The sequence below is a fragment of the Mytilus trossulus genome, chromosome 10, assembly GCF_036588685.1.
Source record: "Mytilus trossulus isolate FHL-02 chromosome 10, PNRI_Mtr1.1.1.hap1, whole genome shotgun sequence".
NCBI classification, from domain to species: Eukaryota; Metazoa; Mollusca; class Bivalvia; order Mytilida; family Mytilidae; genus Mytilus; species Mytilus trossulus.
The window spans coordinates 11,178,150-11,194,861 of record NC_086382.1 but is presented as its reverse complement, the minus strand read 5'-3'; the positions used below and the strand labels follow the sequence as shown (position 1 = coordinate 11,194,861).

At 33.9% G+C, this 16,712-nt stretch overlaps 1 protein-coding gene across 1 annotated transcript; it reads right to left on the bottom strand.

Annotated features, from left to right (window-relative positions):
* Window positions 1-7,897: 7,897 nt before the first annotated feature.
* LOC134686845 (uncharacterized) lies at window positions 7,898-16,190 on the bottom strand. Its single transcript, XM_063546657.1, has 3 exons — window positions 15,605-16,190; window positions 9,945-10,169; window positions 7,898-8,937 (listed from the first exon to the last, which is right to left on the bottom strand). Exons 1-3 carry the CDS (start codon window positions 16,059-16,061, stop codon window positions 8,267-8,269), a joined length of 1,353 nt encoding a protein of 450 aa, XP_063402727.1. The 5' UTR covers window positions 16,062-16,190; the 3' UTR covers window positions 7,898-8,266.
* Window positions 16,191-16,712: the final 522 nt, after the last annotated feature.

Genomic DNA, 16,712 nt, shown 5'->3' with positions numbered 1-16,712 from the left:
CATTCCAGATAATTGAGGATACTAATCCGACTTTTTCACTTTTCGTGTCGTATTGCTGTCTGATCTCAAACGGGAGCAATAATCGGCAATGTGTGAACCCCGCATTACTGTGAATGCATATTCAAATAAAGGTCTTTCTATTGTTGAATATGCTGCATCTTTTACCGTTTTAGTGCAGTCAGTTAGGTTCCTTCTTATGAAGCCTAGTGTTTTGCTGCCTTTACCCAATGTCTGTCCCAGGTTAGGTTATCGCTATCGTTAAGTACTCCAAGGTATTTGCTGACTTCAATGATGTCAAGTGTGTGTCATCGTAGCTTGTAATTAGTTGGTATCACAGGATGGCTTGGGTTGTATTCTGATAACAATGCAATTTTTCGCATTGAAGCATATTTGCCAATTATTTTCCAAGTCCTCTAATGACATTATCATGTCTCTCTGCAGTAGTTCAATTTCTATTTGGTTGCTTATGTTCCTATATAAAAGGCTGTCGTCTGCAAATATTTTGGTCTCTGATAATGTGGCTGTTACTTGCATTCAACTGACACCCAATATTATTTTTACCGTTTATCAGCTTTCTATAGTATATTCACATGGTTCCTGAAATCAATTACAAGTTATAATCTGTTTGCTGTGTTAACAATTTTCAGGTAGTTTTTGGTCTTTAAAAACCCGTATGAAAAGGAAAAGAGGAAGTTTGCTGCAACCTTGCGATAAGGTTGGCTGTGATTTTTCTTGTCGCAAATCTTCAGAAATTTCTCCACTGTCATAATAAAAAAAGAAAATGTAGTCCGATTTCCAATGCGATACAAGAGACCAAATACCACAGAAATTAACACTTATAGGTCACCGTACGGCCATCAGCAAGTAGCAAAGCCCGTATCACATAGTAAGCTACGACAGGCTCTGAAAAGACAAGTGTAAAACAATTCAAACACGAAAACAAACGGCCTAATATACAAAATATGAACGAACCAAAAGAGAAACTAACGGCATAATGTACATATGTAATTGTCTAATGTTTGAAGGTGTGCAGTTTCCCAAATTTGACATATATGATTTGAGCTGAGTCTAATAGGAAATCGACCTTATTGAAATGAATATTATTACATCTGTTAACCTTTTTGGGTTGGAAAATCTCTCCGAAAGTCTGTCACTGTTCCAAACTAAATTGGATAGCTATAAGAATCCGACAAAGCAGCACACAACTCATCTACGCCTTTTGGGTAGCTGATTGTTCAAATATCAAAATCTTATACATGTACATGTATACGTGGACTTGCATAAGATCGATTTCTATACGACGCAGCTCATTTTATATATATCCAGATTTTTTTGCAAAGGTTTGGTTTAGTGCTTCCCTCGTTCTCTTGACCTCTTAGGGTTTGTCTAACATAGTTGTCCTGGGATTCGTTCATCTTCTTCTTGACAGGACAAGGTCTCTTGTCTGTCTGTACTTGTTCCAATTTTTCTTGGTGTTTTGTTTTTAAGCAGCATTGTATCTTCGATGTATGCCGCGTATCAGTCTTCAAAATGTGTTGAGATCCACGGCACATGATTTTTAATACCTATAGTTTTCTGTAGGATGAATTCTTTATTCTGTGTTTCTAATCTTTTTTATTATGATCTGATAGCAACTGATAAATCTTATGTAGACGAAACGCGCGTCTGGCGTATTTATAAGCTGGTACCTTTGATAACTATTTGATGTTTTTGCTTTCATGTCTATATTTGCTATGACTACTTGGTGATCATTTATTCCAGGATGTACTTCGATTTTACTTACAAGTCTTGGATTAGTTGTAATGAGTAGCTAGGTCCAGCGTGTTTTGTACTTTAGATCTTGAACATGTGTGTTGTGGGGTGTGTGTCGCTAAGTCTTAGTTTTCTATATTGTGTCTACTGAACTAGTATTTGTCTGCTTTTCTTTTTACTATTATACATTGGTACCATATGGGTCCAGGGTTCTGTTGGATATTCCCAGAAAGATAAGTCAATTAAAAGAGTTCAAATGACTTCGTTGATGTTTTCGAGATGCATTTTTTTAAGTTGTTCCTTTTTGCGAAGACCAGTCGACATGTTCCATCCTAAAATAGAATCTTGATGTAGCCAGATCTTTGATGTTTGAAATAATGTCAACTCTATGTTTCTGATCTCATACCTATATAAGCCATTTTGTCTTTATATGTATAATCTGATGTACAGTAGTTGTCGTTTGTTTATGTAATATATACGTGTTTCTCGTTTCTCGTTTTGTTTATATAGATTAGACCGTTGGTTTTCCCGTTTGAATGGTTTTACACTAGTAATTTTGGGGCCCTTTATAGCTTGTTGTTCGGTGTGAGCCAAGGCTCCGTGTTGAAGGCCGTACTTTAACCTATAATGGTTTAATTTTTAAATTGTTATTTGGATGGAGAGTTGTCTCATTGGCACTCACACCACATCTTCCTATATCTATTATGAAATGCAAAAATAAATTTGTACTGTGTATATTTCAAATTGTTTTGGATTTAAATGGTCGCCACGTATAATCTCCCTTCATATTTTTAGGTATCTATATACGAAGCTTCCACATTGGAAATTATAATACTTTTAAGAAGTTAGCCAATACCGTCACCGCCGGATCACTATACCTATGTCGAGAAGGTGAAAGGAGGTAGAAATCAGACTGACTATCTGTCCATCCCCTCTAATAAGGAAAGGGGTAGTCACTTCGGATTCTTTTAACAACCTTTCAATCATGAAAATATTTAGGGACAATGCACGGGGTTGAATGATCATATGTCGATAACTGAACAATCTGGGTAACACATAAGGAATAGGGTGGTCAATTTGTCCCTGCAGATAAGGGATGTTTGTGTGTAAATAACAATACATAAACTGCTTGATAAATGAATAAGGTGCTGACAGTTAACTTGAAAACTCAATATACTTCCCCACAACACTTACTTAAGAGGAAATCTTGGATAATTGTAGATCTGTTCTATGTTCCTTTGAAATTTCAGACACAGATGAGGAACTGGATCTTCCACCACTGCATTGCATACCTAAACTACACAGGTTTCCTTACAAACAAAGGTATATTGCTGGGTCTTTCAAGTGCTTCACGAAACCTCTTTTAAATTTTTAACACTGCCAGATTTATCAGCAATCAAAGCCGGGCTTAAAAGTTAATGTGAAACTGCCTATTCTAGAGGTGTTGTAAATCAAATGACATCATGAGGATACTGAAAAAAATCAAAAGATCTTAAATAGTACATTCAATCTAAGACTTTTTCATCTTGCAATAGTATTACAACATTTGACTTTTCTATACTATACACAAGTATTCCTCATTCCAAAACTAAAAGACAAGTTGAAAGACTTGGTATTGCTTTATTTCATAAAAAAGAATGGCCAACGTGGATACAAATATGTTGTCTTAGGGAGGGATACACCCTAAATCACTCTGATTCAATAAAAACAAGAGTGCACAAACTGAAATGTCTCGCCTTCTTTACTAATCATTGATAATATGTTGATAGTCCTAAATATAAAGCTTTATTACAACTGTCAGATAAACTTAACATTGACCAAGAAAACTAAACATTGACCAATGAACCGTGAAAATGGGGTCAAGGTCAAATAAAACCTTCGTGACTGACATAGATCATACAATATTTCCATACACCAAATAATTAGTTGACCATATAGTATTAAAAAAAAACACCAAAACTCAAAAACTTAACTTTGACCACTGAACCATGAAAATGAGGTCAAGGTCAGGTGACACCTGCCAGCTAGACATGTACACCTTACAATCATTCCATACACCAAATATAGTAGACCTATTGCATACAGTATAAGAAAAACAAATTAAAACACAAAAACCTAACTATAACCACTGAACAATAAAAATGAGGTCAAGGTCAGATGACACCTGTCAGTTGGAAGTGTACACCTTACAATCATTCCATACACCAAATATAGGTAGACCTATTGCATACAGTATAAGACAAACAGACCAAAACACAAAAACTTAAGTATAACCACTGAACCTTGAAAATGAGGCCAAGGTCAGATGACACCTGCCAGTTGGACATGTACACCTTACAGTCCATCCATACACTGAATATACAAGACCTATTGCTTATAGTATCTGAGATATGGACTTGACCACCAAAACTTAACCTTGTTCACTGAACCATGAAATGAGGTCGAGGTCAAGTGAAAACTGTCTGGCGGGCATGAGGACCTTGCAAGGTACACACATACCAAATATAGTTATCATATTACTCATAATAAGAGAGAATTTAACATTACAAAAAATCTTAACTTTTTTTTCAAGTAGTCACTGAACCATGAAAATGAGGTCAAGGACATTGGACATGTGACTGACGGAAACTTCGTAACATGAGGCATCTATATAAAGTATGAAGCATCCAAGTCTTCCACCCTCTAAAATATAAAGCTTTTAAGAAGTTAACTAACGCTGCCGCCGCCGCCGTAGCCGCCGCCGCCGCCGGATCACTATCCCTATGTCGAGCTTTCTGCGACAAAAGTCGCAGGCTCGACAAAAACCTGACATTCTTTATCGAGAACATATTTGATACGTTTGGAGGACGTGTTTTTCATCAAACAATTGGCATTCTAATGGAAAGCAACTGTTCCCCTTTTCTTGCCGACTTGTTCCTTCATTCTTATGAAGCTGACTCCAACAAGAACTTCTTAGAAAGAAAGAAAAGAAGTTAAGCAATATCCTTTAACTTTTACTTTCCCCTATATAGATGATGTTCACTCACTCATTCAATAATTCAAAATTTGGTGACTATGTTGAAGGTATCTATCCCATCAACTAGAGAAAAAGGATACAACAGATACAGTTAAGTCTACCCCATATCGAAATTTACAATGAAGGTCGGTTGACAACAAAATTTTACAACAACAGATGATTTCAGCTTCCCAATTGTGAACTTTCCATTCCTGCAGCGCCTGCATACAAAGTATGTATCTCCTGATTGAAACGACATTCCCGGGCTTGTATTTCTTATCATGAGTTCCTTGACAAGGAAACTATTAAAACAAGAGTTCCAAATGGTAAAGTTGGAATCATACCTTCATATTATTTGCGACACCATCAAGAGTGGGTTGACTGTTACGGAATATCCGTTTCACAGATGATGTCCCTTATGTCGGAACTAAAATCCTGTTCCCTTTTCAAAAATTATACTATGTGATGGGTTTGTAATAACATGAGCATCACGATAGTGCCTGCTTACCCTTCTGGAGCACCCGATATTCCCTGATATAAAATTCAATAGCACAAAGTAGAAACATTCTTTTTTGCAAGAAAAAATCATTTCCCAGCAAAAATTTTAATAGCTGTTGCATATCAACAGCTCATAAAGGTGTTTGTAAGAAAGTCTCGTGTGATTCCTTTGAATAGGTTGAGAGGAGTTGCAGACAAATAGTGTCACCCCTTTTCATTTCATTATTACAAAGTAAAAATGACTTCTTTTTTAGTTAATCTTTCACAGGAAAAAAAGTTGGTACATATCAACAGTTCATTATAACATTAATATTATTTATATCAATCATAATAATGTATCTGAGCCTTCTGGTTTAATTCCTTTAAGGTGGTATGGGTGTCTTCCTCCATCTTGAATTGTAAAAAAACAGAGAATCAAAGGTCCATATTTTCTATCAAGCTAGCAAAATTTAATGTGAATTTTCATTTAAAAGAACAAAATTGAATTCATAAGAATATAACCTATAAATATTAATATTATTGCAAATGTTGATTATTTTTGGTTGTTTTTAAATTGTTTCGAAATTTGCATTTTAAGGGGAGGTAACTCTAAAACAGTGCATTTTCTGAAGGATTCTTCATGAAATTTTCCTATTTTGTATCTTAGCCGTAAACAAGAATGTGTCCCAAGTACGCGGATGCCCCATCTGCCCTATCATTTTCTATGTTCAGCCAGGACCCTGAAAATGGGAGAAAATCTCTTAGACTAATTTGGGATTGAAATTCGAAAGATCATATCACAGTTTACTAAGTGTCAAATTGCTTGGACTTCAACTTCATCAAAAACTACCTCGACCAAAAACTTTAACCTGAAGTGGGATGAACGGATGGAAGGACGCACAGACCAGGAAATATAATGCCCATAAATAGGGCATAAAAACGTACGGTGACCTTATCTTTTCTTTTAATATTTTCAAAACATTCTCTGAAAGCTATCTTTTCCTCAAGTATTTAACAATTCTATCATTTTGTTTAGTTTCTAATCACAAAATTGTGTTTTTTCCTGTATAATCCACACAAAATGTGTCATTTTGTCAGGTCCTGCAGCTTGAGAAAATGCACAGTAACCTATCATTTTTTATTTTATTTTTGAACATATATCAATAGATACTACGTTTTGGCAAAGTATGAACAAATTCTATCAGTTTTTTTAGACTCCCATACCACCTTAAGTTGAGAAGGAATTGTAGATAAAAGAAATTGTGACAATGACACACACGCAACACTATGGTCAGTGATCCCCATGTGTTGAATCTGCTATATATACAGGTGACTAAATACAACCATCCGAGTGAACATTTACATTGACATGATTTTAAAATTCATCTAACATGCTAAAATTATTTGGAGAACTCAATATGTGTATTTACAATGACACATTGTGTTGGGCCAATGATTGATTATAAACAAAATAAATTTCCATTTACCATATAATTTATAAGCTGTTCTTAGTAAACATGGTAAAAATATAAAGTTAACACAATCAAATTGAAATTATAACAAGTAAATAACAAGTTTCATTAAAATGTGTGCTAAGCTATACTTAATTGCAATAGAAATAAAATGCTTCCCTGAGCACAGCTGGATACGACTGCAGAGGTCCAACCCTGAACTGTTGGGGCAAAAATGGACACAAAATTCATGCTTAACATATGTCTGAATTTGGATTGTAATTAAATATTTCACACATAATAGGTTTCTGACACAGAATATTAACTGTTACCAAATAACTTAGAATTGGTTTATATGATTTGAATTTATATTCAATTTTTTGCTATTGTGCAACATTCAATCAAATTAAAAACCGATCTCTCATTGCTCCCGTTTTCTGATATGTCGCGTGGGAGATCTAACGAAACCCGCTTTGAGGTCACATGTGAGTGAACTGGAAGTTATAAATTTATAATAATATGCAAATGAGTTGATGACCTATCAATGAGCCAATCAAAAAAGTTTATGCATTTTTTGGACTGACGATTTCTTCGTAAATAAAATGAGTTACATCCCCTTACCTCAGGATAAACTTTCAAGATTGTCAAAGACTCATTTTCATTGGTTGAAAAAGACACACCTACGAGGTCACTCACATGTGACCTAAAAGCGGGTTTCGTTAGATCTCCCACACAACATATCAGAAAACGGCAGCGATCAGAGATGGGTTTTTAATTAGATTGTTTAACACTATGCTGTTGTGAATAACCCCAGCCCCATTAAAAAATACCCTCTTTTATTTTTTGGCTTTTGTGCAATGCTTTTGTGGGTATGGACACCCCCCCTCCCCCCAAAAAAATATAAATAAAAAATGAAATCTGGTATGAGAAAAAAAATTGTCCTCCCCCCCCCCCCCCCCCCCCCCCCAACACAATTTTTGTTCACCTCCCTTAGTGTCTGGCCAACTGGCAAAAAAGTCTAAACACATTTTTACCTTGAAATAACACAGTAGTTACTATTAATATATATATCTTCATAACCAGTTTTAGATTATTGCTACTGGTTTCACATTTGTAAGATATTGCTACCCAATTTATATAAATATAAATATAAAACCATAAGGAGTTTCTTGGAACCCTGTGTCTTATTTCCCCAAACATTTAGACAAATCAATAGACAGAAGTCAATGCAATATTTATTTTGAATAGATCGGCATTGTCATTAAAAAAATAATGAAATTGTGTCATAACATTAATTAGATATCAAAACAATATTTCAAACATTCTCTTAAATTAAATATAAATTAAATTTTAATATGGTTGACAACTGATAATGTATAAAAATGAAAGAACATGTAGAAATAGCTTTTTAAAAGATGGACAAAATTTGTTACATATTCTATTTTTTTACTACTGTGTAAAAAAAAACATGTTCTCCTGGTTATGTACATTTTTTAGTCTTTTTAACACTTTTTTTCAACAACTGCAATGTTATGTACATAAACAAGAAAATTCTACATCTGTAATAATCTCAAATTTCGCCTCACTACTTTCAAGCATGACATCTGTTGAAACTTTTTTTATAGTCAGAGTAAAGCATAAACGGCTTTTTATCTTTAACATGTTTATTTTCTTGTCTAAACGATGGCCTGTAAGTAATTTGCTTTGTTTTATCAAACACTTGTAACTCCTTAAAAATTCTGTGAATCTCACAAGTAAAGGCAAAATCTTTTTGAAAAACAGAACTGAGTTTTGGCTTTAAATAGCTATGATTCAGAACCATCCAAATTTGTAAAATAGCTGATAAGTTGAATTTTAGACCAGTTTCATCCCATAAAGGAGATATCTGATGATCACTGCTTAATAAAATATCATTTTCATAATCATACATAACCACAAGGTAATGATGAGGTGTTAACACTAGTGAGGGAATTAATGTATGGCGTTCTCTCCCTCCTGGTGAATCTCTGTTTGCTTCATAAAATGAAAATGTAATAGCTTGGCTTAATATTTGCTCAGCACATTTTTCAAGTACCATCTTGAGTTTTAATTCACTAATATCTATTGATCCGTCATTCTCCTGCAATAGGTCTTTTGTTGACAAATCATCATCATCTTGCATCTGAGCTTCAATATCATCTTCAAAAAACCAGAGTGGTATATTTGAAAAATTTGGTGGTACCAAAACTATGTCAGGATGTCCATACCAAATGTCTTCACAGCCTGAAAAATAATAGACAGCATAATAGAATGGAACTAGAAGAGCCACTGGCTCATAAACCCTTTTTCATAGTTCATGTAGTTCAAGTTAATATCATATGCATACATCTAAGGGATTCCTAGGAGCCTGAATCAATCATCTGAAATAGAACCTCTTCTGAAATGGCTCTGACAAAACACAACTTAAATTATTCATTTTCTAAGCAACAGACATAACAGTGGTTAAACAAATCAGTTAAGAGAATTAAAGAGATTTCAAAATAAATTGATGACACATGCACGATTTACAATGTAAAATTGAGAATGGAAATGGGGAATGTGTCAAAAAGACAACAAGCCGACCATAGAGAAGACAACAGCAGAAGGTCACCAACAGGTCTTCAATGCAGTGAGAAATTCCAGCACCCAGAGGCATCCTTCAGCTGGCCCCTAAACAAATATATATACTACTTCAGTGATAATGAATAATGAATGCCATACTAAACTCCAAATTGTACACAAGAAACTAAAATTATAATAATAATACAAGACTAACAAAGGCCATAGGCTCCTGACTTGGGTCAGGCCAAAAATGTGGCGGGGTTAAACATGTTTATCAGATCTCAACTCTCCCCCTATACCTCTAGCCAATACAGATACAGAAAAGTAAACGTATAACAATTCACACATTAAAATTCAGTTCAAGAGAAGTCAGAGTCTGATGTCAGAAGATGTAACCAAAGAAAATAGTATATATTATAATTCATTATTACCATGATTTCAAACATGACAAATGTAGTAAAATTGGGAAAATAAACCTATGAAAATTGTCAATTATTGTACATGTGATCAATTAAAATAATAATTATATACTTAATTAAAGAAGTAATTTTTTTGAATGAAAATAGCAGTACATGTACATGTATGATACTCAAAAAAGTTATATTCATACATGTCATTATCCCAAATTGACTCTGTACCAAGATTCTACCAAGGACCACTGCCTGACACAAAAAGTTTGATAGTCATACCTAAGCCTGTTTGTCCACAGTTTATTAGGGAAGAACATTCCAACGGCTTTAAACACGGACATTTTGGAGGTTGTACTGAGAATTTATTGCTTATAAGGTATCTGTTACCATACACTAGTCGAGACAGCAAGTGGTTTGTCAGGAGGGTTGCCACATAAGCTTCATTTTGTTTGTCAAATGCATCTCCAAATGGCTCCTTTTGCTTCAAACACTTTTCGTGATAATCTGAATTAAAAAAAAAATATAAAGCATTATACATGTTATACATGTTATAATTTTTTAGATAATAATAAAACTTTTATAATGATAATAGAAATCTTTCAAACTTATTTTTTTCTTTTGAAAAATTTATTTCATCATTAAACATGTAATACAAAAGAAGGACAAAAGATACCAGATGGACAGTCAAACTTAATAAATTAAAAATAAACTGACAACACCATGGCTAAATTTACTGCCTAAAAATGAAAAAAAACAAACAGACAAACAATAGTACACATGACACAACATAGAAAACTAAAGAAATAAGACAGCAACCATTTGATTTTTTTTTGGGGGGGGGGGCTATGGATTTTTTTCTGGACAACCTTTTTTTCCGCCTTCATCCAAAAACAATCTTTTTTTTTGGCGACAAGTCGAAACAATTTTTTTCTTTCAATTTTAGCATTACAGATAGTGGCAGCTGAGGTTGAAACAAAACATATTTTTTTCTCAGAGTCAAAAACAAATAGTATTTTTCTCCAAAAACTGGAAACAAACTTTTTTTTCAGAAAAAATCCATAGCACCCCCCCTCCCCAGAAAATCAAATGGTCACTGCCTAAGCAACAGGAACCCCATCAAAAAGTAGGGGTGAACTCAGGTGCTCAGGAAGGGTAAGCAGATCCTGCTCCACATGTGGCACCCTTCGTGTTGCTTACATGAATGTTATAACAAATCTGGTAAATAGTCACATCCATGAAAGGGTAGAGGATTGTAGTCACGACGTAAGGAACATATATACAACATCATCTGTGAAACATAACTATCAACAAAGAAGTTGGTTCTGATTATTTTAGTACCATCATGTTGATCATTAGTATTCTATATTTAAATTTATAATCAGATTAAATCACTACTACTAAAATCATGTAAATAGATGATGTTTAAAGAAAGACAACTCTTACTTCCAACCTTTATGGACATAATGTTTCTTGAATCAGTGGTTTACAAAATCACTCTTTTTTAAGTAAGTCCACTGACTGTTCATCATACCTTTTATCATTTTCCAGAATTCAAAATTATTTTAAATTTAAATATTTCCTTGTTATCAGTTGATTGAAAATAATGATATAAGCAAAATTGCACGATTATCTTATAGATATAGATAAAGAAATGCCATACACTGGGTTATTTTCAATTATTTTTGTGGGTAAGGGGAAATTGAGAAATTAAATTTAGTAAAAGTTTTGTCATGCGTTTGGTACTTTCTAATAGTGAAAGCATTTGGAAACTATTTATCTTTTTCTGTTCTTTGAATTTATATCTATACTATTAAACGAGAAGACCTCATTTTGGGTGTCGCTTCTCTTCTTTCCACAATTAATTGATCAACACGCCTCTGTGTCCTATAGGTACAGTGCATATTGCCATTTGTCATCCATTCATATGATTATTCAGATTGAGTTATTTTTGGAGAAAAACGAGAAAAAAGGCATCCGGATATTGTCCCGTCATTGGACGAAATTTTAAGTCGGATTAGACTCCCGGTTTGCGTTTTTCTGTATACTTGGAACATACTATGCAAAAAATAAAGTGTATTTTCAGAATTCTATCTGCTTTCATTTTCAAGTTTACTATCCACGGCAGTCACAGAGTTTATTAAATAGAGCGGGTCTGTATACTATATGAATGATCACTATGGATCGATTAGTAAACTTAGAATTGAAAGTAAATGCACTATATTTATATAGTAATGAATGTTCATAATAAACAGATAAGCGCTAAAAATATTCATGTGAACTTTTGATACCTTTTCTGAAATTCTCCAGTCATTAAATCTTTTACAAAATTCATTGATTATAAAAAAAAAGAAGATAAGGTATGATTGCCCTGTTGAGACAACTCTCCACAAGAGACCAATATGACACAGATATTAACAATTATAGGTTACCGTACGACCTTCAACAACAAGCAAAGCCCATACCGCATACTCAGCTTTAAAAGGCCCCGAACTGACAATGTAAAACAATTCAAACCAGAAAATAGCGGCCTTATTTATGTACAAAAAAAATGAACGAAAAACAAATATGTAACACACAAACAAACAACAACCACTGAATTACAGGCTCCTTACTTGAATGTTCATAACATACTAAATGTATGTTCATATTGAAATTGATAGAATACCAAAAAATGGGAATATTGGAAATAAAGGAGGAGGGATAAAAAAACTAGAGGCTCTAAAGAGCCTGTGTCGCTCACCTTGGTCTATGTTAATATTAAACATTGTACACAGATGGATTCATGACAAAATTGTGTTTTGGTGATGGTGATGTGTTTGTAGATCTTACTTTACTAAACATTTTTGCTGCTTACAATTATCTCTATCTATAACAGTAATTTCTGTGGAAAATATTGGTGAAAATCTACAAATTTTGTGAAAATTATTAAAAATTTACAATGAAGGGCAATAACTCCTTAGGGGGTCAATTGACTATTTTGGTTATGATGACTTATTTTTAGTTCTTACTTTGCTGTACATTATTGCTGTTTACAGTTTATCACTATCTATAATAATATTCCAGATAATAACAAAAAAAACAGCAAAATTTCCTCAAAATTACTAATTCAGGGGCAGCAGCCTAACAACCGATGATCCAATTCATCTGTAAATTCCAGGGCAGATAGATCTTGACCTGATCAACAAGTTTACATCGTGTCAGATTTACTCTTAATGCTTTGTTTTTTGAGTTATAAGCCAAAAACTGCATTTTACCCCTATGTTCTATTTTTAGATGTGGCGGCCATCTTGGTTGGTTGGCGGGGTCATCGGACACAATTTTCAAAATTCAGGGGCAGCAACCTAACAACGGAATGTCAGATTCATCTGAAAATTTCAGGGCAGATAGATCTTAACCTGATAAACAATTTTATCCCACGTCAGATTTGCTCTAAATGCTTTGGTTTTTGAGTTATAAGCCAAAAACTGCATTTTACCCTATCCCTATGTTCTATTTTTAGCCATGGCGGCCATCTTGGTTGGTTGGCGGGGTCACCGGACACAATTTCTGAACTAGATACCCCAATGATGATTGTGGCCAAGTTTGGTTAAATTTGGCCCAGTAGTTTCAGAGGAGAAGATTTTTGTAAAAGTTAACGCCGGACGCAGGACGACGACGACGACGGACGACGGACGCAGGACGCCAAGTGATGAGAAAAGCTCACTTGGCCCTTTGGGCCAGGTGAGCTAAAAACAACATTTCCTGTCCCCAATAACCTATAGCTATGACTTATGGTACTTTTGCTGAATTCTCCAGTCATTCAATATTTTACAACTTGAAAATTGTTCCAATAACACTTTACATACTTTAAACTTCGCTCTGAATGCCCGCGATTTCGCGGGTGTGTTCTAGTATATATATATAGTAGAGCCCAGGTGGTCGTTAGGTCTAGCGGGATGGCTGCAGTGCAGGCGATTTGGTGTCACGATATCACAGTAGCATAGGTTCGAATCCCGGCGAGGGAAGAACATCTAACATTGTTGGGTTGATGTTTAGACGAGTTGTATATATATATATATATATATATAAGCAGCCATATGGATGTATGTGCCTGTCCCAAGTCAGGAGCCTGTAATTCACTGGTTGTCATTTTTTTATGTGTTACATATTTTTTTTTTCTTCTCTTTTTGTACATAAACATGATAAATGAGGCCCTTAGTTCATTTTCTTACAATCTCACATATATGTAAAAGTCCTCAAGTTTTGAGATGTCAATTCATGCCTTTAATGATTTTTCCCAGCTTTGCTCAATTTTTTTTTATAAGAGTTCAATGTTTTGTCTTAAATTCCTTCAACAAAGAAACTGATTGAGCAAAGATCTTAAGTATTTGCACAAGTATTTGCACAAAATTGCTCCTTGGGGGTTGGTACATATAAATGAGCAGTGTTCTGAAGATAACAGACAAATGGTATTTACATTGTCCATGAAATTACACTTAAATGATTAGTATTTAGACATTTGCAAAGGGCAGATAATTTAAAATTCTATTAGAGCAAAGAAATCATAAGAATTCAATAAAAGAAGATAGGATGACTTTTTTACTTTCACAATTAAAAGAATCTGAATGTCTAAGGGACATAGCTCAGCCAATATTTTTTTTACCTACAAAAGTAAATAAAATTCACTTGTATAAGTATCCTACAAAGGAGTAGGTCCAGTAAGACCCCTTTTTGACCCCAAAATATAGCAGTTTTACAAAATTGTTTAAATGTAAACGTTTAGTTATTTTTTGGAGGGTATAATGCTTCTGCTACATAAATATGGGCTTATTTTGGCATTGCAACGCACATACATGTATATCAGGAACTTGCATCATTAAGTCATGCTTAATTACTGAAATCTTCACAATTTCAGCATTTTAGTTAAATTTTAGACGGTTTCCGTCTTAAATGAAAGTGACCGCATTCATGTTCATCCTTGATATTGGAATGTAAGTTGTGTTTTATGATAATACATAACATATAAGGTCGAGGATGAACTGGATGCGGCCACTTTCATTTTTGACAAAAACCATGTGAAAAGTGACAGTTTTTGGCATATATTTGATAGATTTTCATACTTAAGCTTGAATCGGAGCATTTCTAATAAGTGAATCAGTAAAAGTCTTTCATCTTTCACAAAAAATAAATTAATCAATTGAAATAGACATTTAAGTGTTCAAAAGTGTCCAAAATCTTTTGTCAGATGGACTTGAAATTTGAGGCCAAGTAATCAAAAATAACTTGTACTTGTAAATTAAGTACCCCTGACTGATATTGTCATTTTAAGGCCTTTTAAAGCTGCCTTTGCGGTAAAGGCTTTGCTCATTGTTGAAGGCTGTACGGTGACCTATAGTAGTTAATTTCTGTGTCATTTTGGTCATGTCTCTTATGGAGAGTTGTCTCATTGACAATCATACCACATCTTCTTTTTTTATATGGACAATTAGCCATGTACAAATGTATTATCTTGATGTCAATAAATTTTCACTACTGTCATGACTGTTAAACATCATGTACATGTAATACAATATATCTATCATGTCTATGTTAGCGTAGAAAGAAGACACTTGCAGTTTTCGATGATATTCAGAAATAATATAATTCTAAGTTTTGTGATGTTATGTTCCAAATATCACAATGTATCAGGACCTCCATGATTTAGTTAAACTATCAAGCAAATTTGACAAAATTATTTTGTGACAAATTTTTGTATATAATATATTGGTCAGGACAATGTCAGGACATATGATAAGTTTAACCCATCAACATTACATTATTTTACAGTGATTAAATTATAAAAGTAATTTTTGTAATGTTGGTGAAACTATTTTTTAGATTGTAATAATCTTATTCTTTTTTTCACATGTGATACTGTATAGAGTTAGGTATAGATAGCATATAAATATTCCAGATCTTACCAATCTCACTCAAAAACTGTCGGAGTGCTGAGAGTGCTTGGTAGTACATGTAGTCTTCAGTCCCAATATTGTCTACAGTGGGTGAATCGAAGAATCCAACACCAACCTTATCAATGGATTGATGTAATGCATTGAAGCCTTCTTTAAATACATTAGAAAAACTCTCACATAAAACAATATCATTTCCTGTACAGCTATACAATTCATGTTCGAGGCGAGCCTCTGAAAAGCTTACCCCAATGTTACAGTTTTTGATTTGAAGAGGTGCCAGTTGTAAATCGTCATAATTGTTCAAAGCCGACTTCAAAATTTCCGTCTGTGATCTACGTTTGGATGAAAAATATCTTGAAGAAACATGATCATGATGCTTCATCGAACGGAGCTTAGAAATTTCATTTAAGCCATAACAAAATACTTTTGTTTTCTGAATAGTGGATAGAAGCTGCCGCGCAGCCATATTAAAGATTTAGCGAGGTAATATCTTTCTTATTATACAAAGAAAATGGATGTCAATGTATTTTCACACTGTAATATTACAATATATATAATATATTTGGCGATAGTAGACACTTATGCATCGGGGCAATATAAGTAAAGGGAGGGAAAGCAACGATAATATGGTTTCTTTTTCCTTTCCTATAAGCCTCCTATCTTAGGAACACCTCTTAATAGGTAATGGGGAATATACAAACAGTAATTTAAGACATGAATTTAAAAATGAAAACAAAAATACATAGGTCCAGTAGAATAAATAAAATAAATAATGCAAGATGATACTGAAAATAAAACCAATGGGTATGCAGATGATATGATCAGAGGGGACTTTATAGTAGAAAACAAACATGTTTGGAAACTTAAAATGTAAAACTGGCCAGCTTATTTAACATATGTATTCTAGACACAGAATAGCGAGTAAGTACATAAAATACGAAAAGTGTATTCTATAGGGACTCTATATAACATCCCTTCCTAAATTTCACATAATTCAATTTGTTTTCACTTGCATGGATTTCCGGTTTAAAACATCCCGGTGACATGCCAGGCCTGTGAACAGTATAGATAAAACATGTGCAACACAGGGGACGTTATAACTTATTCTTTCATTAAA

Bases quoted from the DNA above. Each gene is read 5' to 3' on its own strand.
- LOC134686845 (XM_063546657.1), bottom strand. From the start codon at position 16,061: ATGGCTGCGCGGCAGCTTCTATCCACTATTCAGAAAACAAAAGTATTT. The intron at 10,170-15,604 runs GTAAGATCTGGA...TTTTTAATTCAG, and splicing joins ACAGTTTTTGAGTGAGATTG to ATTATCACGAAAAGTGTTTG. The intron at 8,938-9,944 runs GTATGACTATCA...ATTATTTTTCAG, and splicing joins CTGTGGACAAACAGGCTTAG to GCTGTGAAGACATTTGGTAT.